The 22486-nt window shown below is 38.1% G+C and overlaps 1 protein-coding gene across 1 annotated transcript; it reads left to right on the forward strand.

Annotated features, from left to right (window-relative positions):
* Positions 1–7798: 7798 nt before the first annotated feature.
* LOC128100921 (olfactory receptor 4P4) lies at positions 7799–15532 on the forward strand. The gene is given in 2 exon segments (XM_052723661.1): positions 7799–8602; positions 15398–15532. Coding segments are annotated over 2 exon segments (939 nt in total).
* The last annotated feature ends 6954 nt before the right edge of the window (positions 15533–22486 follow it).

The raw sequence follows: 22486 nt of genomic DNA on the forward strand, positions 1-22486 counted from the left end.
AAATTCTGCCAGGGAACTCCTACATCTGATAAACTCTTTAAGTAATTTGGCAGGATACAAGATTAACTCATAAAAATCAGTAGCCCTCCTACATACAAATAATAAAAGGGCCGAGAAAGAAATCAGAGAAATACCACCCTTTACAATAGCCACAAATAATATAAAATACCTTGGGGTAACTCTAACTAAGCAAGTGAAGGACCTGTATGACAAGAACTTTAAGTCTCTGAAGAAAGAAATTGAAGAAGTTGTCAGAAAATGGAAAGATCTCCCATGCCCATTAATAGGTAGGATTAACATAGTAAAAATGGCAATCTTACCAAAAGCAATCTACAGATTCAATGCAATCCCCATCAAAATCTCAACACAATTCTTCACAGACCTGGAAAGAAAAATACTCAATTTTTAAGTAATTCTTAAACATTTGAGTTTCTTCTTTTGAGAATTCTTTATTTAGATGTGTATGCCACTTATTATTTCTTTATTAAGAAAATTTTGTCATTCATTTTACACACCAATCAATGATCCCCCTTTCTTCCTCCCACCTCCCCAGCCTCCCCTCTCAACCCATCCCCCACTCCCTCCCACAAGAAGGCAAGGCCTCCCATGGGGAGGTACATTCAGTAGAGGCAAGTCCAAGCCCTTGTCCCTGCCTCAAGGCTGCAAGAGGTGTCCCATCATAGGTAATGGGCTCCACAAAATTCCCTCATGCACTAGAGATGGATTCTGATCCTACAGCCAGGGGGCCTCCCAAACAGGTCAAACTACACAACTGTCTCACCGTGCAAAGGGCCTAGTCCAGTCCCGTGTAGGATCCACAGGCATTGATCCGACTTTCATGTGTTCCCTCTAGTTTAGATTGGTTGTCCCTGTATGTTTCTCCATCATGATCCTGATGCACTTGCTCATAGAATCCCTCTTCTCTCTCTTTGACTGGACTCCTGGAGCTCTATCTAGTGATTGGCTGTGGATCACTGCATCTGCTTCCATCAGTCATTGGAGAAAAGTTCTGTGATGACAGTTGGGGTATTCACTGGTCTGATCTCTGGGTCAAGCCAGTTCAGCTCAGGCATCTCTCCACTATTGCTAGTAGCCCACGCTGGGTCATCCTTGGGGATTCCTGTCAACTTCCCTAGCACTGGGTTTTCTCAGTCCCCATGATGTCGCTCTATCATGGACCTCTTTTATTACATGACTCCTCCCTCCCTGTTCCAGTTCAACCATCCTATTCCCTTATTCTCTCTTCCCCTCTTCCTACTCCCCGCTGCCCACCCCTCATCCCTAGTTTACTCATGGAGGTCTCATCTATTTCCCTTTCCCAGGGCTGTGGGAGCCCATTCTCGGGTTCCTCGTGGCTTTACCCAGCAGGTCCGCATAGAGGATGATTAGGACAACGGGCCTGAGTGCAAGTGTCTGAGATGGTCTGCACTTGGCTGTACTGGGTGGGGAGGTCTTTTGCTCCACCCCTTGGCATCTCTATAAAAACCCTGGGGCAGAGACAGACGGGCCCGTTGGAATAGGTTCCAGGCCCTCTCGAGGCTATCCTTTATTTTCTATCTGTTTATCTCCGCAAGATTCTCCGCAATAAATCCTTCTATCTAATATTTCCTGCTGCTCACACTCAAGAAAGCTCTGGGGAACTGTGGGGGTGGTTGGGTAAACACCCCACACAGGGCGGTCCATGTGTGCTTTTCTGGGTCTTCCTTGTTAATTAGCTTCTCTGGTGTTGTGGGTTGTTGCCTGATTACCCTTTGCTTTATATCTAGTATCCACTTATGAGTGGGTACATACCATGAACCTGGAAACAACCTAGATGCCCCTCAACTGAAGAATGCATTAAGAAAATGTGGTACATATACACAATGAAGTACTACTCAGCAGAGAAAACTAATGACATCATGAAATTTGCAGGCAAATGAATGAAACTAGAAAATATTATCCTGAGTGAGGTAACCCAGACTCAGAAAGACAAACATGATATGTATGCCAGTTATTAATTAGGTTGTTTTCTTGATGCCCAGTTTTTAGTTGTTTATATATTTTTGGATTCCAGCTCTCTATCATATATGAAGTTAAAAAAAAAAAAAACTCTTCTGAATCTGTAGCCTACCACTTTGTCCAAATGTCATTGTACCTTTCCATACAGAAGCTTTTCTGTTTCATGTGGTCCCACTTTTAGTGGTTTATCTGTGATAGCAATGTTGTATTCAGAAGTATTTTCCTGTTCCAAAGAGTTGAAGGCTATTCCTCACATTCTGTTCTAGCAGGTTCAGTATATCTTGTTTCATGTTAAGTCTTTGATCCATTTGGAATTGAACTTTGTACAGGGTGATAATTATGGATTTATTAACATTCTTCTAAATGTAAACCTACATTATTTAAGATTTTTTTAAATTTCATGTATAATTTGAGAATAAAAATTTATATCTTCTATTCATCTTTCCATTTTTTTCTTTATTAGTATAAACTATGTATTTATTCTTTAGATTTTAATCAAATACTACAATTATTTTTTATTGTTCTGTCCGGCCATTGGGAGCACTTTCATGTCAGGCCTTCACTCCCCTTGTTGTGTAACTAGTTTGGTGCACACATTTCTAGTGGTTGGGATGTATTGAACCTGTCTTTATCCACCTCTCTCTCACACACACTAGTACTAGAATAATACATTTTTCTATGTATCTTAATGCCATTATATCAGAGAATAATATTTATGTTTAAGATATAGGCAATGGATATTACATGCAAACATATTTCAAGTAAAATAACATTAGAGTAGATTGTGGAGGGTACACTAACCTTTGTAAACAAAAGATCTATGACTGTTTGTAGAGTTAGGCATCTTACGTGTATTTGTTTTAGATACTTATAGTAAAATCCATCTAAAAATGAGTCACACAGGGTTTAATCAGCCTATTATTTCCAACATTCACTATCTATTCTTCTTCATACTTGACTAGAAATATATTGGCACACAGAAGTTTCTGAGGCATCTTTATGTATCAGAGCATGTACCTGTCACATGCAATGCCCTGGACTCCACTTCTAGAATTATAAAAATAAAACATCAAACATGCCTTTAATCCCAGCACTCGGAAGGCAGAGCCAGGTGGATCTCTGTGAGTTCAAGGCCAGCCTGGTCTCCAAAGCGAGTTCCAGGAAAGGCGCAAAGCTACACAGAGAAACCCTGTCTTGAAAAACCAAAAAAAAAAAAAAAAAAAAAAAATCAAACTGTAGCTTAAGTTTTCCTGCCTGGCCCACAGTCAGGACAAATCTCTATCACCTGCCAGTCCCACAGCCCCTCAGACCCAACCAAGTAAACACAGAGACTTGTATTGGTTACAAACTGTATGGCTGTGGCAGGCTTCTTGCTAACTGTTCTTACAGCTTAAATTAATCCATTTCCATTAATCTATACCTTGCCACAAGGCTCGTGGCTTACCGGCATCTTCACATGCTGATTGTCATCATGGCGGCTGGCAGTGTCTCTCTGACTCAGCCTTCCACTTCCCAGCTCTATTCTCCTCCTTGTCCCGCCTACACTTCCTGCCTAGCCAATGGCCAATCAGTGTTTTATTTACTGACTAATTAGCAACACATTTGCCATACAGAACATCCCACAGCATCAAACACACTTGAACATATAGCACCTCCGCAGAGAACAGAATAAAAAAGCTCTGTGTGAACTGCTTGAGGCCAGTTTTCAGCATGAGGATAACTATATTATCCTTCCCTATGACAAAGAAGGAAAGAGAAATTCACATTGCAAAATCAGCAAACTGTTTATCAGTAATTAAAATTTCATCATAAGTGAAATTTATTTAGAAATCCTTTTAGAAAAACATTTCTAATTCTGCTGCAGAATTTGCTCTGACATTTTGGATCTCAAAGGATGCTGTTAACTGGTGAGTTGGTAATTTGTGCATATGTGAATGATAAATTTTCCATAAATACTGTTTTCAGAGTAAATTAAAATTTTCCTTTAAGAAATAATGTTTGCCCAAACATTTTGCTCAACAGTAGAGTTTGAAATGCTTAGAAGTAAATTGGTTCTATAGAGGTTATAATGGATCTTGTTTTCAAAAACAATATATTGGTGTCTCAAATACTTTCTATTTAGAGTGAACAGATCCTATAATTTGAATTTGGTGGTTTTGTTGTTGACTCATAGTTATTAAATTTGTTTTTTCTCATATATAATCTTGGTAAAATATCAGCATTGCTATTTGTGCTGCAGTCTTCAAGTCAGAAATTTCCAGGAAATAATTTAATCAGTTACATGACTAGTGTCCTAACCAAGGGATAGACATGATTATAAAGCAAAATAACGTATTTAAAATAAGAATAAGACATAAGCGAGTAAACCATTTCATTACCTTCTATTATGCCTAAACTTGTAATATTGTGCTAATAACTTTTGTAGGAAGAATACCTTAAGACCGTTCAATGTAGATCCTTAATTTTATGGACCAAGAATGTTAAGTACTGAATCTAAAAAGTGACATTATTAGGACTTGATCTCAAATTTCTCCTCTCATCTCTTATTTTTCTCACATGACCAATATCTGAGAATATAATATCACTAATCATTCTTGGAAGGTAACAGATACTGCTACCTAAAACCTTGTAAGAACTATGCACCTGCAACCTCCCAGGGCTCGTTATGGATCTAAGAACTGATTCAGTTCATGATTTGTGAACAGACTTTAAATTAGCTTATAGTCTCACTTTCTAATTGAAGTTTTTCTATTTAAAATAATTGGCTTTGAAGCAAATATCAAAATGTATCTGTTTCTTGACTTATTCAAACAGATGTACAAATTCAAAGTTTGGCAATGCAAAATGAATGTTCAATTTATCTCTACATTTTCTTGACTTTGGACAGGACATATAAAGAGGTGAGATGAATTCAGGATCTGGGGTCAGAAAGCTCTCTTTTCAAGATGTGGTTGGCTGTATGCAGGTTGTGTTACCATGCATAAGTATCTTCCTGGATAGGTTTATAGCCACCTTTCTAAGTGGCACATCAATACTGTTGCAAAGCTGTCATTCCAAAACACATTTTAATAATCTATTTTGACCTATTATGAAAGTTGAAACTCAGAACAAATCTCTAACAATAAAGTAAGATGTATATCTCTATTTCAACTTTAAAGTGCTTTTTTTAAAGCAAATAATTTAAGTTTAAATTCACAAGGATCATATATGAAGTCAGTTCCTGATTTACCATGTGTAACCAAGGAGGTATCTAAACTATATAGGGTAATTAAATATTTACCAGTAATATTTTAAAACACTAATACAGTGGCAATTAAACTCGATATTTCTATGTTTATGAAGAGATTGAATCAAAGTGAAAAAAGAGGCCAGGATTTTGAAAGATAACAAAGAGGGGCATATAGAATGGTTTGGAGAGAGGAATGGAAGGAGAAAATGTTGTAATTATATTCTAATCTCAAACTAATAATAAATGAAAATTTTATATAAAAAGAAATCAAATTCTAGGGAGAAAGTTAAACAATTGTAGCCTTCAGAGTCAAGAAAACTCAAGATTCCGGCAATATATTTTAATAAATTCTAAACAAATGAATGAAAAGCAGCTGTTTTACTGTTCCTGAAAATTCTAAAAGCTTTAATAATATATGTAACATATATACATATACATATATATATGTGTGTGTGTATGTGTATGTGTGTGAAATCTTTATGTGATTTACAGATGTACAAAAGTATATTATAGGCATATATTTGTATTAAAACATGTATATGTGTGTGATTTTGCTTGTGAAAATTTATATTAGTAATCTGATTTAAGAATAATTAAAATATATTTTTTGTATAATGGCAAAATTATACTATTATGTGCTTTGAAGAAAGATTAGAACTTACTTCTAAAAATCTTATACCTTTAGTCTAATTCTGCTTCTTGAAATTTCACTATGAAATGATAGTCTTCATTTCAGAATTCAGTATCCTAAAAAGCAAGGACTCAATTGTATTTTTGTAGATTTTGCCTCATATTAATTTCTTGGCATTCTTGTCTTACTGATCTTATGCTTATATATCACATCTTTCAAGTTTGTGTTTTTATGTTGTTTGTGTGTGGGAGTTGTGTTTCTTCTTTTTTTTCTTCATTTTTTTTTTTTTTTTTGGTTTTTTGAGACAGGGTTTCTCTGTGTAGCTTTGTGCCTTTTCCTGTAACTCACTTGGTAGCCCAGGCTGGCCTTGAACTCACAGAGATCCGCCTGGCTCTGCCTCCCGAGTGCTGGGATTAAAGGCGTGCACCATCACCGCCCGGCTTTTTTTCTTCATATTTAAAATCTGGTTTCTTTAGGTTTTTGTGTTTGTTGGTTTGTTGGTTGGTTGGTTGGTTGTGTCTGTTTGCCTGTTTGTTCTCTAAAAAGAAAAAAAGGAATGGAATTGTATGGGTGGAGAGGTGACAATAATCTGGGAGAAGCTGGGGGAGGACAAACCAGGTAAAAATTTATTTTCAATAAAGAAGCAACTTTTTTTTTAATGTGGATGTCAGTATTAATTAGTAGTATATAAAATAGTAGAAGGAATTTAAATAGCATTTCATTGAAAAACTGAATGTGAAATTGCAGCTGAAAATGCAGATAAGAGGTAACATTTTGAGACTATTTGGTAAGAATTAATTTTAAGATGTTTCATTTAGAAGTATAAAAAATGAAATGTACAAACTATTAATGAGTCAATCTTGTCCATGATTCAAACAGCCTAGTCCTAAGTCTGGGAACTATCTACTACAATTTCCATGGTTCATATCGCCAAATCTTTCAAGTTTTTATGATTTTTAATGACTGATAGTAAGAATCACAATAATGATACATTTCTATGGATTAAAATTAAACTCACCTTTTGTGAAGGAAGACAGTTGGGAAGTTGACTTCAAGACACTAGGCTCAAAATAGGTTAACATCTCAAATGCTATTGTATTTTTCAGAGTTACCAAGTTGTTCTTCCTAATAAATAATAATATCTATGTAAAAGTCTGTAGAATTTACAAATAAATTCACTCTATTATTCTGTGAATTCTATAAGCCTAATATCAGAGCTGGTTATATTTTATATTCTATTGAGAATCACATGAAGTTGTTGTAATGCAAAGGCACATTATAGAAGAATAAAAAGAACACAGCCTACATTGAGACATCTTTCTCTGTTATCCAGTTATTTGTGATTTTCTGTCTAGAGAGTATATGGATTTGGACAAAGGATTACATTGGACAATTATAGAATACAATTCTCAATTTGATCTAAGATTTATTTGAAACCATCTTATATTTTCACAGAATCCTGAAAGCTACTGCAACTGAACACAAGATTGTTATCATCTGCTTTATTTAGCTGAAGTAGATTAAGCCAAGTTAGCACAGCAGAAAAGGGCCCCAGGCAGTAGGATCAGGATCTATCCCAGGTACACAAGCTGGCTTTTTGGAGCTCATTACTTATGGTCGGACACCTTTCACAGCCTTGATGAGAGATAAGGGGCTTGGACCAGCCTCAGCTGAATGTAACAGGCTTTGCTGACTCCCCATAGGAGGCCTTATGTTTTTGGAGGAGGGGATGGGTGGTGGGATGCAGAGAACACTGGGAGGGAGCACGAAGAGGGAAGAGAGGGGATCTGTGGTTGGTAGGTAAAATGAATAAAAAATTCTTAATAAAGGAAACATGGAAAAATAGAATATGGTCAAGAAACTGCTAGATGACACTTCTAAACATAAACTCCTTGATTATGTCATTTCAGGTGATTTGCCTTTTCTGTCTACACCGAACCATGGATAGAAGAAACAGTAACATCACAGTTTTTATTCTATTGGGGCTTTCCCAAAATAAGAACACTGAAGTCCTCTGCTTTGTATTCTTTTTATTTTGCTACCTTGCTATTTGGATGGGCAATGTACTCATAATGGTTTCTATCACATGCACTCAGCTCATTGACCAACCCATGTACTTCTTTCTCAACTACCTCTCACTTTCTGACCTCTGCTACACATCCACAGTGACCCCTAAATTAATGACTGACTTACTGGCAGAAAGGAAAATAATTTCCTATAACAATTGCATGATACAAGTCTTTACAACTCATTTATTTGGAGGAATCGAAATCTTTATTCTCACAGGGATGGCCTATGACCGGTATGTGGCCATTTGCAAGCCACTGCATTACACCATAGTCATGAGCAGGCATAGGTGTAACATGATCATCATGGCTTGTTGCACTGGGGGATTTGTACACTCAGCCAGTCAGCTTCTTCTCACTGTCTTCTTACCATTTTGTGGCCCAAATGAGATCGATCACTATTTCTGTGATGTGTACCCTTTGTTGAAATTGGCCTGTTCCAACACACACATAATAGGTCTCTTAGTCATTGCTAACTCTGGCTTAATTGCTTGAGTGACTTTTGTTGTTTTGATGCTGTCTTATTTTTACATATTGTATACCATAAGGGCATATTCTGTAGAGAGCAGAAGGAAAGCTCTGTCTACTTGCAGTTCCCACTTAACAGTAGTAGTTCTGTTTTTTGGACCTGCTCTATTCATTTATATCAGACCAGCTACCACTTTCCCGGAAGATAAAGTATTTGCTCTTTTCTTTTTTTTTTTTTTTTTTTTTTTTTGAATCTGCTGCAATTTTACTTCTGTAAATCAGTAGTTTATATACAGAAAAGAAAACTATCAAGTCATACAGGGAACAACAAGAGCTTGGCAATAATTCAATTATATCATCTTTTAAAAAACAGCAAGCACACAATTATTAATTGGCACTAGACATATCCCTTTACCCACAAGAACTTTATGACCCAAAGAGCAGTCTGTGTTTTTTTTTTATATTAATTTATTTTGCAATACAATTCAGTTCTACATATCAGCCACAGATTCCCTTATTCTTCCCCCTCCCATCCCCCTCACCTTCCCCCCAACCCCCCCCCCCATTCCCCTCTCCTCCAGGGCAAAGCCTTCCCCACAGACTGAGGTCAGCCTGGTAGACTCAGTCCAGGTAGGTCTAGTCCCCTCCTCCCTGGCCGAGACAAACAATCCTGCATAGGCCCCAGGTTTCAAACAGCCAACTCATGCAATGAGCACAAGATCTGGTCCCACTGCCTGGATGCCTCCCAAACAGATCAAGCCAATCAACTGTCTCACCCATTCGGAGGGCCTGATCCAGTGGGGACCCCTCAGCCATTGGTTCATAGTTCATGTGTTTCCATTCATTTGGCTATTTGTCCCTGTGCTTTATCCAACCTTGGTCTCAACAATTCTCACTCATATAAACCCTCCTCATTCTCGCTAATTGGACTCCCAGAGATCCACCCAGGGCCTAGTCATGGATCTCTGCATCCAGTTCCCTCAGTAGTTGATGAGGTTTCTAGCACAACAATTAGGGTGTTTGGCCATCCCATCACCAGAGTAGGTCAGTTCGGGCTGTCTATCGACCATTGCCAGCAGTCTGTTGTGTGGGTATCTTTGTGGATTTCTGTGGGCCTCTCTAGCACTTTGCTTCTTCCTATTCTCATGTGGTCTTCATTTACCATGGTCTCCTATTCCTTGTTCTCCCTCTCTGTTGTTGATCCAGCTGGGATCTCCCGCTCCCCCAAGCTCTCTTTACCTCGACCCTTGCCTTTCATTACCCCCACTCATGTCCAGTCAGTTCATGTAGATCTCATTCCATTTCTCTGTCATTGGGCGATCCCTGTGTCTTTCTTGGGGTCCTGTTTTCCAGGTAGCCTCCCTGGTGATGTGAGTAGCAGACAAGTCATGCTTGTTTCATGTCTAGTATCCTGCTATGAGTGAGTACATACCATGTTTGTTTTTCTGAGTCTGGGTTACCTCACTCAGGATGATTTTTTCTAGATCCATCCATTTGTCTGCAAACCTCATGATGTCATTGTTTTTCTCTGCTGAGTAGTATTCCATTGTGTATATGTACCACATTTTGTTTATCCATTCTTCAGTTGAAGGGCATCTAGGTTGTTTCCATGTTCTGGCTATTACAAACAATGCTGATATGAACATAGCTGAACAAGTGCTCTTATGGTGTGGTTGAGCATTCCTTGGGTATATGCCCAAGAGTGGTATAGCTGGATCTTGGGGGAGATGGATTCCCAATTTTCTAAGAAAGCACCATATTGATTTCCAAAGTGGTTGTACAAGCTCGCATTCCCACCAGCAGTGGAGGAGAGTTCCCCTAGCTCCACATCCTCTCCAGCATAAGGTGTCTTCAGTGTTTTTGATCTTAGCCATTCTGACAGGCGTAAGGTGGTATCTCAGAGTTGTTTTGATTTGCATTTCCCTGATGATTAGGGATGTTGAGCAATTCCTTAAATGTCTTTCGGCCATTTGAGTTTCCTCTGTTGAGAATTCTCTGTTTAGTTCTATAGCCCATTTCTTAATTGGACTGTTGGGCATTTTGATGTCTAATTTCTTGAGTTCCTTATATATTCTGGATATCAGTCCTCTGTCAGAAGTGGGGTTGGTGAAGATCTTTTCCCATTCTGTAGGCTGTCGCTTTGCCTTGTTGACCGTATCCTTTGCTCTACAAAAGCTTCTCAGTTTCAAGAGGTCCCATTGATTGATTGTTTCTCTCAGAGTCTGTGCTACTGGTGTTCTATTTAGGAAGTGGTCTCCTATGCCAATGCGTTCAAGACTACTTCCTACTTTCTCTTCTAGCAGGTTCAGAGTAGCTGGATTTATGTTGAGGTCCTTGATCCACTTGGACTTAAGTTTTGTGCACGGTGATAGATATGGATCTATTTACAGCCTTCTACATGTTGATATCCAATTTTGCCAGCACCATTTGTTGAAGATGCTTTCTTTTTTCCATTGTGCACTTTTGGCTTCTTTGTCAAAAATTATATGTTCATAGGTGTGCGGATTAATGTCAGGGTCTTCAATTTGATTCCATTGGTCCACATGTCGGTTTTTATGCCAGTACCAAGCTGTTTTTATTACTGTAGCTCTATAGTAGAGCTTGAAGTCAGGGATCATGATGCCTCCAGAAGTTGTGTTATTGTACAGGATTCCTTTGGCTATCCTGGGTTTTTTGTTTTTCCATATGAAGTTGAGTATTATTCTTTCCAGGTCTGTGAAGAATTGTGTTGGTATTTCGATGGGGATTGCATTGAATCTGTAGATTGCTTTTGGTAAGATTGCCATTTTTACTATGTTAGTCCTGCCTATCCATGAGCATGGGAGATCTTTCCATTTTCTGACATCTTCTTCAATTTCTTTTTTCAGGGACTTAAAGTTCTTGTCATATAGGTCCTTCACTTGCTTGGTTAGTGTTACCCCAAGGTATTTTATGTCATTTGTGGCTATAGTAAAGGGTGATGTATCTTTGATTTCCTTCTCCGCTTCTTTGTCCATTGTATATAGGAGGGCTACTGATTTTTTTGAGTTGATCTTGTATCCTGCTATGTTGCTGAAGGTGTTTATAAGCTGTATCAGTTCCTTGGTGGAATCTTTGGGGTCACTCAAGTATACTATCATGTCATCTGCAAATAGGGAAAGCTTGACTTCTTCCTTTCCAATTTGTATCCCCTTAATCTCCTTATGTTGTCTTATTGTTCTGGCTAGAACTTCAAGTACTATATTGAATAAGTATGGGGAGAGCAGACAGCCTTGCCTCGTTCCTGATTTTAGTGGAATTGCTTTGAGTTTCTCTCCATTTAATTTGATGTTGGCTGTTGGCTTGCTGTAAATTGCCTTTATTATGTTTAGGTATGTTCCGTGTATTCCTGATCTCTCTAATACCTTTATCATGAAGGGGTGTTGGATTTTGTCAAATGCCTTTTCTGCATCCAGTGAGATGATCATATGGTTTTTTTCTTTGAGTTTGTTTATATGGTGTATTACATTGACGGACTTTCGTATGTTGAACCACCCTTGCATCCCTGGAATGAATCCTACTTGATCATGGTGGATAATTGTTTTGATGTGTTCTTGGAGTCTGTTTGCCAGTATTTTATTGAGTATTTTTGCATCAATGTTCATGAGGGAGATCGGTCTGTAGTTCTCTTTCTTTGTTGTATCCTTGTTTGGTTTAGGAATTAGGGTAATTGTAGCCTCGTAGAAGGAGTTTGGTAATGTTCCTTCTGTTTCTATTGTGTGGAACAATTTAGAGAGTATTGGTATTAACTCTTCTTTGAAGATCTGGTAGAATTCTACGCTGAAACCATCTGGTCCTGGGCTTTTTTTGGTTGGGAGACTTTTAATGACTGTTTCTATTTTGTTATGGGTTATTGGACTATTTAAGTAGTTTATCTGGTCTTGATTTAACTTAGGTATGTGGTACCTATCCAGAAAGTTATCCATTTCTTTTAGGTTTTCCAGTTTTGTTGAATAGAGGTTTTTGAAGTATGACCTGATGATTCTCTGGATTTCCTCAATGTCTGTTGTTATGTCCCCCTTTTCATTTCTGATTTTGTTGATTTGGATGCTCTCTCTCTGTCTTTTGGTTAGTTTGGATAAGGGCTTGTCTATCTTGTTGATTTTCTCAAAGAACCAACTCTTTGTTTCATTAATTTTTTGTATTGTTCTCTTTGTTTCTATTTTATTGATTTCAGCTCTCACTTTGATAATTTCCTGGCGTCTATTTTTCCTGGGAGACTGTGCTTCTTCTTGTTCTAGAGCTTTCAGGTATGCTGTTAAGTCTCTAGTGTGAGATTTCTCCAACTTATTTATGTGGGCATTTAGTGCTATGAATTTCCCTCTTAGTACTGCTTTCATAGTGTCCCATAAATTTGGATATGTGGTGTCTTCATTTTCGTTGATCTCTAGGAAGTCTTTAATTTCTTTCTTTATTTCTTCCTTAACCCATTGGTGATTCAGTTGGGTATTATTCAGTTTCCATGAGATTGTAGGTTTTCTGTAGTTTTTGTTGTTGTTGAAATTCAACTTTAGACCATGGTGGTCTGATAGAACACAGGAGGTTATTCCAATTGTTTTGTATCTCTTGAGATTTGTTTTGTGGCCAAGTATGTGGTCAATTTTAGAGAAGGTTCCATGGGGTGCTGAGAAGAAGGTATATTCTTTTTTGTTAGGATGGAATGTTCTGTAGATATCGATTAAGTCCATTTGAGTCATGACATCAGTTAAGTCCTTTATTTCTTTGTTAAGTTTCAATTTGGGAGATCTGTCCAGTGGTGAAAGTGGGGTGTTGAGGTCTCCCACTATTAATGTGTGGGGTTTTATATGTGATTTAAGCTTTAGTAATGTTTCTTTTACATATGTGGGTGCCCTTGTGTTTGGGGCATAAATATTCAGAATTGAGACTTCATCTTGGTGGATCTTTCCTGTGATGAGTATGTAATGCCCTTCTTGATCTCTTTTGATTGATTTTAGTTTGAAGTCTATTTTGCTGGATATCAGGATGGCTACACCCGCTTGTTTCTTAAGACCGTTTGATTGGAAAGTCTTTTCCCAGCCTTTTATTTTTAGGTAGTGTCTATCTTTGAATTTGAGATGTGTTTCTTGTATGCAGTAGAAAGATGGGTCCTGCTTTCGTATCCATTCTGTAAGCCTATGTCTTTTTATAGGTGAATTAAGTCCATTGATATTGAGGGAAATTAATGACCAGTGATTGTTCATTCCTGTTATTTTTTGGTGGTGATGTGTGTGTACTTCTATACGTTGGGGTTTACTGCTGTGGCTTTATCTGTTACCTGTGTTTTCGACGGTGTATCTGACTTCCTTAGGTTGGAATTTTCCTTCTAGTGCTTTCTGTAGGGCTGGGTTTGTGGATAAGTATTGTTTAAATCTGGCTTTGTCATGGAATGTCTTGTTCACTCCATCTATGGTGATTGAAAGTTTTGCTGGGTATATTAGTCTAGGCTGACATCCATGGTCTCTTAGTGTCTGCATTACATCTGTCCAGGTTCTTCTGGCTTTCAAAGTCTCCATTGAGAAATCGGGTGTTATTCTGATGGGTTTGCCTTTATATGTCACTTGGCCTTTTTCCTTTGCTGCTCTTAATATTCTTTCTTTATTCTGTACATTTAGTTGTTTAACTATTATGTGGCGAGGGGACTTTTTTGGGGGGTCTAGTCTGTTTGGTGTTTTATAAACTTCTTTTATCTTCATAGGCATTTCCTTCTTTAAGTTGGGAAAGTTTTCTTCTATGATCTTGTTGAATATATTTTCTGTGCCCTTGAGTTGGTATTCTTCTCCTTCTTCGACCCCTATTATTCTTAGGTTTGGTCTTTTCATGGTGTCCCAAATTTCTTGGACATTTCGGTTCATGACTTTGTTGGCTTTAGTGTTTTCTTTGACTGATGAATGTATTTCTTCTACTGTATCTTCAACTCTAGAGATCCTCTCTTCCATCTCTTGCATTCTGTTGATTATACTTGCATCTGAAGTTCCCAATCGTTTTCTCAGATTTTCTATTTCCAGCATTCCCTCTGTTTGTGTCTTCTTCATTTTTTCTATTTCCCTTTTCAGGTCTTGGACTGTTTCCTTAATTTGTTTCATTGATTTTTCTTAATTTTCTCTCAGTACTTTATTGTTTTCTTCCAGAACTTTACTGATTTCTTCTAATTTGTATGCCCTTTCCTCTAGTTGTTTACAGCGTTCTTCACATTTTTTTTGTCTTTTCCTCTACACAAGCCTCTAGCTTCTTCATGATGTCATTCATAAGGCTGTTTTCTTCTGCTTCTTCCAATTTCTGATGTTCAGGTCTAGGTGTTGGAGGAGGGCTAGGGCCTGGTGATGCTGTATTGCTATTCATTTTGTTGTATATGTTTCTGCCTTGACGTTTGCCCATCTCCTTGTGATTCGTTCTTGGCCTTATCCGCACACTTGGTTCAGACAGACCAGTGTTCCAAAAGGGAAGTCCGGAGCAAGATGGGAGCTGGGGGCCGGCCTCTAAGTCTCAGGAAGAGGCTTGGGGCTCAGGCGGTTGGGCGTGGGGGCAGGGCGTGGAGACTGCAGGGTCTGCCAGGGGTCTTGGAGAAGGGGATCCTTCCTGGTGGGGCTAGCAGGGAACCTGCCCGGTGGCCAGAACCTGGAGCCAAGTTGTGCAGGTCTTCCCTGGAGTGGCTGGTGCCCAGGGATGGGGTCTGGGGCAAGGAAGGGCACTCACCCTGTGTTCCAAAAGGGAAGTCTGGGGCAAGATGGGAGCTGGGGGCCGGCCTCTAAGTCTCAGGAAGAGGCTTGGGGCTCAGGTGGATGGCGTGGGGGCAGGGCGTGGAGACTGCAGGGTCTGCCAGGGGTCTTGGAGAAGGGGATCCTTCCCGGTGGGGCTAGCAGGGAACCTGCCCGGTGGCCAGAACCTGGGGCCAAGTTGGGCAGGTCTTCCCTGGAGTGGCTGGTGCCCAGGGATGGGGTCTGGGGCAAGGAAGGGCACTCACCAGTGTCCCAAAAGGGAAGTCCGGAGCAAGATCTATTTGCTCTTTTCTACACCATAATAGCTCCCATGTTCAATCCTCTGATCTATACCCTGAGAAACACAGAGATGAAGAATGCCCTACAGAAAGTCTGGGGTCATCAAGTATTTCTGAAAGGAAAGTAAATTTCTGAGCTATGTCTGTTTTCCATGACTGGTTCCAGCAGTCAATGCATGTAAGATCTATTGTCATATTCTTATTCTATGGGAAGATAAGTGGACAGATAGCACATCTGCTTTCTTGAATTATGTTTCTCCATGGATCCTTCATCAATAAGCTGGGTATTATCTCACATAAGCCTTCTTGTACATTACTTCATCATTAGGACTATATTGTGGCAATGGAATAAGCTTTGTTTAAAAGCAATATATTTTATTAATTTTTAAAGAATTTCATACAATGTATCTTGACTGTATCCACATTTCCCTCAAGTTCATCCCAGATTCAGTCCCTTGCCTCCCTCCCCATTTTATGTTCTTGTTTGTTTGTTTTAAGAAGAAACTTTCTCACATTGTCCTGGTCCTCTGGATCTTACTGTCTTTGCATACCATGTTTGTGATGTTCCCTGAGATTTAACTGTTGGGGTTGTGCTGTAAATAGATTAGCTGGGGGCAGGGACTCCAAGTGCTGCTCGTGTCTATAACTTCACCACTTATGCTTTCTGTAATGGTCTCTGTCTGCTGCAAAAAGAAGCATCCTTGATGAGGGGTGGGACATAAACTATCTGTGGATATAATGATAAGTATTTTAGATTTCAGGGAGAAATTTTACTGATTTAGTAGATGGATAGTAATAGGCTCTCATCTAGGTTCCATAGCCTCATGGTCCATGGACGGTTGGCTAAGTTTACAGTGTACATGAATTCTTATTGAGTGGACCTACAGTCTAACTAGGTGATGGTTCATCCCCCCTGGATACAAGTGCCACTACTGCAGCTTATGGATTATTCTGTCATGCTGTTAATTTTTGTGGTTTGTAAACATTACAGAAGAATAGGACTGTTTATTGCTATTCACTGTTAGTAGAATGCATGGCTCCTCCTGAAACTATAAGAGTTAGTCCTGAGTGAGGAGGTTACCAGGTCAGATATAGATCAATTTCTTCAAATCCTGTGTCCAAAGAGTGTGGTGTCTTCAGAAATTCAGTTTTATCTTCTTTTTCTGAAAGACACTAAGAATCATAGCAGTAATATATATTGTCTGGGGTTTCTGGGATCCCGACCAGAAACTCAAATGGAGGTTTCCAATCCCTGATACTTGGGTTTTTATAGGAAAGTCTATAGTTTTAGGAGGAGCATTCTCATCCCAGCTGACATACCTTCATACATCATATACATATATACATATGTATGTATATATTCATAAACATAGCGATCATAAAAGTTTTACATAACATTTTATTAAAAATGAGTTAAATGTAGTTGAAGCTTTCCTGGTCCTACCCAGCTTCCATGACCCTGCAGTCCCACAGCTGCTCAAACCCAAATGAACACACAGAGGCTTATATTAATTATGAACTGTATGGCCTAATGGCTCAGGCTTCTCACTAGCTAGCTCTTTCATCTTAAATTAACCCATTTCTATGAATCTATACTTTGCCACATACCTTATGACTTACTGGTAATTTACATCTTGCTTCTTCTGGCTGCAGCTAGCAGTGTCTCCCTGTTCTCCCTAGTTGGAATGTTCCACTTTATTCTGCCTCACCATTGGACAAAGAGCTTTATTTATCAATTAATCAGAGCAACACATATTCACATCATACAGAATGATATCACCCATCATTTCCCCTCTTGTTTCTTTTCAAAAAAAATGTTTTAACTTTGACATAGTGAAATTATATATAACAAAACAGTTATCCAGCAAGAATTATAGTTATAATATCTAGTCTATTTGTATTTGGCAAATTTAAAGAAGATATCCTATCTATCCTATATTTGTAAGTCTAAGGTTTCATATCTATCTTATCACTTTTCATAACCAAGAAAAACCACAATTATAACTATCTTGTCTACCACTACATCAAAGACTCCAGAAGTATATAATATTACCTAAGTAAACAGGAAGAACATTTTAAGCAACTTGTAAAATCTAGAATGACAGAGACAGCTTGCTACCTGAATAGTCATCCAAAGTTCCTCTGCAACGTTGGGGCATCCATTCTTCAGTCTACAGGCCTAGAGTCTCTCAGTCATTTCTCTCTGTGTCCTGTAGAATGTCTGGCAGTTTCTTCTGAAAAGCAGGAACCTGAAAGACCATCTCATCTTGCAAAGTTCAGTTGTCACCTTCCTATGGGTCCTGCATGTCCACTTTATACAACATACTGTCAAGTAGTTGATAGAAGGGTACTTTTATGCCCAGTGGCTAACTTTTGCCACAAAGAAAGCAAACTGCACAAAGTTTCTTCAATGCCCATTATCTTGTCTGAAGTAGATTGGTGCTGCCAGGAGCAGACATGTCTCATTGTCCAGAAAAGTTTTAAGTTTTTAAAACATTTTAAATGCCATATTCTGTAGGTCTTTGAAGTGTTTGAAGATTATCTACCTAATTGAATTATATCTATGTGTACCTAGAAAACTTAACATGACTATAAGTTTGACTATCATAGAAGACTAATTATTAATCTGTATTTCTTAATTATCCAATACTATTTAAATGAACTTCACAAACGTAATACCTTAAACAAAAGTAGAAATGTACAGTATAACAAAATTAACTTTTAACTTGTAATAAACTAAAATCTATAGCAATGTGAAATATTTTAAACAAGTTGTTAAAAAAAACCAAAAAGAAAGTAGATTCAATAATCTTTCCTTTTATCTTATCATATCTATATCCTTTATTTCTATATCATATCCCCCTTTCTTCTTTTAGAAGGATATTGACTATGACCAATAACAATTTGTAACCAACAACCTAAACAATGACAAACATTCATAATCTATTTTTTGGGAATGTGGGCATAGTGTTCTAGGTTACTTCCTGATGATAGTGGATGCTGGTAGTCTTATGGAGATCCTGAGACAATTTGAGATAATGGTCAAGTCCTGGGAAGATCAGCTAAAACCTTTTTTGATAGGTACCATCTATTAAGGTTCAGGAGGTCTGGCTTGATCAAATCTGATCCCTCTTAATCTGGAGCAAATCTATAGCCTCTTGCTTCCTGTGGAAACAAAAGCAGAGCCTTCTTTCCAAAGCAACATATTTTCAGATTCAAATTTTGAAGTCAATATACCTTTAAAATATACATATTGGTTTAACTCAGCAGCCTTGACAAGTAAATGTTTTTCTGTCATTAAAAATCCCAAAGACAATATAATCCAGACTCTCTGTGTGATTTCCATCTTTACATGGCTTATTTTTTATATTACTTTTAATGTCTCTTTAAATACTTTAATTTTTAAAACTATCTATTTCTTTATATAACTGTCTATATTTCTTTTCCTCTCTCATTCAAGCCTCCGTACATTTTTACACACATTGTGAACTGTTTTGGGTTTATCCCATCTGCATTTGTCTTATTGTGACTCTATTGCTTTGAACTGCAGTGTTACTAGAACTGAAATGGCAGCTTTGGCTGCTGGCTCCTCCAACTTCAGCTTCCCTACATGGGAGAACTTCATTTAGAACCAGCTCTGGAGGAACCATGCTCATTGATGACTCTATGAAGCAGCAGGTCTATGCTTCCATCCAGCACTGTGTAGCCCAAAATACACTTCCTTTGTTTTTTTTCTTTGCTAACAAAAGCTAAATCCACTACACTGTGCTGAATGGCTCTCAGACACCACTGTGTACAGTGGCAGGAATCTGCCATGCTGCACTCAAGCCTATATGCCATGAACTGGCCATACTGTAGCTCAAGCCTACAGGCTGAGGTATCTCTCCATCACAGCTTTCCTAGGAGACACAACTAGGAAGCTGCTCTTGACTCCATTTTAGAACTGCCTTTTAAAGCTATCTAGGTTTTGGGTGAAAATTCTTGTTCTAGTTAAAGGCATATTATTCATGTTATATCATCTTGCAAAGATGAATTTAATGATACAGTTTTGATTAGTTTCGAAAACTTGTTCTAAACTGGTCATCTGGAGAGAGTCTCAGTTGAGAAAATACCTCTAGCACACTGTCCTGTAAGCATGTCCATGAAACATTTTCTTGATTAGTGATTGATAGGAGAGCATCTTGCTCACTCAGAGTGGTGCCATCCTTAGGCAGGTGGCTATGCGTTCTATAAGAAAGAGCTGCATAAGCCATGGAAAACAAGCCAGTAAGCAGTACCTCTCCATGGTCTCTACTTCAGTTTATGTCTATAATTTCTGATTGAGTTCATCCCTGGTTCCCTCAGTGATGGACTCTAAACTGTAAGATATAATGAACCCTCTTTCCAAGGATGGTTTTGGTCATGGTGTCCTATCACAGCAATACAAAGCAAACAAGGATAGCAACCTTTGAATTTTAAAAGCTGCTATAAACAGTAAAGCCATAGAATACTGTACATAAAGACTCATGTACTGCTTATGAATTTATATACACAGCATTTTTATGTAACCAACAACTAAGTTAAGAAGCAGGTGTTAGCATTCCATAAGAAGTCCTCTTTGTTTCTTTTAGGCATTGATATATTCTAAATGTAATCACAAATTTCATCTACTCTACAAATAATTTGGTTGACATGTCCTTATGCATTTCTGACTAAGAATAGCACAAATTACACAAGTTGTGAAAGGGAAAAATCAGGAGCCATCTTGAGAGACACTTCCCCCTCCCCTCCTCCAAAGGTATTTGCTGACCAGCAGTTTTAGAAGTGATCAGAATTTCGACTTATAAGGCTGGGACAATAAAGCTATGTATCCTGTACTTGGCAAAACAAGATATGGGAAGTGATGGGCTCAACTGACAAGAAGTTGACCTTACAGGAGAGTAGGACTTGAACAAAAACTCTGAAAGTATATATCCTGGGTTCAACAAAAGCAGGGTATAGGGAGTAAAAATTTATGTCTCTGTAGATATCCTGAATCCTGTTAGCCATCAGTAACCTCATGCTTATAGTTCAGCCAGTAACTTCAAAGAACTGCCTCAGTCGGGCAGTGGTGGTGCATGCCTTTAATCCCAGCACTCAGGATGCAGAGGCAGGCGGATCTCTGGGAGTTCCAGGCCAGCCTGGGCTACAGAGTAAGTTCCAGGACAGGCTCCAAAGCTACACAGAGAAATCCTATCTCGAAAAAAAAAAAAAAAGAAAGAAAGAAAGAAAGAACTGCCCCCCTTAGACCCCATGTGCAATCCCAAGCTGCATGTAAACTTCTCCTATATAAACCCCTTAAAGTGAGTGCTCAGGACCCTCCTCCTTCACCCGCTGTGTCAGATATTGGATGGTGGACCAAGCTTGCTTGTTTTGTTATTAAAAACCTCTGTGTGCTTGCATCGGATATGGCTCTGTGGTGGTCTTGCTTGGGGGTCTTGCAACCTGGGCACAATAGTTAGAATCTATCTTATTATTATAAGATAGTTTGTGAGAATGGTTCTTTATAAATCAGAGTCTATTGTTTCAAGACAGTCTATAAGAATCATACCACATAAATTATAATCTATTGTGTTATTATATAATAGTCTGAGAGAATCATTACTTGTGCTTGTGAATTGTCTGTTCTTTTCACTAATGGATACTCAGTTGTAATAAAAAGTCATAGTCTAATCTTCTCAAGTCTCTTGTTGCAGAGTGTTTCTGTAGCACTCCATTTAGGGTTGCTATATATTTCAATACTCTTTCTTTATATATCACCGATATAAAGTATAATGTATTCATTTGAAAAGATTGAAAAATTCAGAGAAAATTGCTAGGATGACTAAAATAGGAGATTTATGCAGATGTAAGCAAGCTAGCATGTCTAAGATTAAAGCAATTGGTTATGGTGTATATTAATGAATACAAACATTGCTAACAATTCTGTGGGGTAAAAAAGCAGAGAACTCTGGAAGCAGCCACATATGCAATGGAGACAATAAGAGATCAAACAAAGCAACCACCCTGGAATACTTTATATGGTTATGTTAACAATATTAACACCCAGATTATCGCCACTGGGTAATCTAATCAAATACTGTCTTCTACGCATCAGAAGTGATTGTTTGTGATATTTAAAAAATAAGTCAGTTCTGAAACAACTCAAAAGCAAACTTTTCTGTAAATACTTCCTGTAGGCGAAGGGATGAGTCATTAATAAGACGAGCTAATGTTCACAATAGCAGTAGACTCACATAGTCAAATGCACAGAGTGTAAAGATGAGACCTCAGGACTGGTGGGATGTCTCAATGGGTAAAGGAACCAAACCACCAAGTTTAATGACCTAAGCTCTTTTTCTGGACCCACATAGTGAAAAGAGACATGTGATTCCCAAAGTTGTCCAATCATCTCTATCTGCACACCCTGGAAAGTGTGTGTTCACACCAAGAGACACAAACAACAAACAAATGCAATAAGGAGACTTGTTTTTGATACAAAATGAAAAACATTAAATATATGAAGAGTGAAATATTACTTCCTTAGATCCTATAGAAAATAAAGGTATTATAAGGGAGGATTATAAACAGCTCAAGACCATACTGAAAGACTGATGATGCCAAGTTTGAAGTCCATGTTAAAAATGGCACAATTGTTTTCTCACGTATTAGGAAAATTGATTAAAATGTCAGCATGCAATGAAAATGAAACACAACAAGCTTTTTCTCAGTTAAGATTTTAAGACAGTTTCTCAGAAAACAGGGCCTCAATCTACCACAAGACCCAGCTATACTACTCTTAGGCATATACCACAAGGATGCTCCATCATACCACAAGAATACATGGTCAACTATGCTCATAATAGCTTTATTGGTAATAACCAGAACCTGGAAACAATCTAAATGACCCTCAACTGAGGAATGATAAAGAAAATGTGATACATTTACAAAATGGAATATTACTCAGTTGTTAAAAACAATGATATCAGGAAATTTGAAGGCAAATAGATGGAATTAGAAAAAAATCATCCTGGGTGAGGTAACCCAAACCCAGAAAGAAAAACATGGTATATATTCACTCATAA

Source organism: Peromyscus californicus, unplaced genomic scaffold (genome assembly GCF_007827085.1).
Source record: "Peromyscus californicus insignis strain IS unplaced genomic scaffold, ASM782708v3 Scaffold_7__1_contigs__length_154581171, whole genome shotgun sequence".
NCBI classification, from domain to species: Eukaryota; Metazoa; Chordata; class Mammalia; order Rodentia; family Cricetidae; genus Peromyscus; species Peromyscus californicus.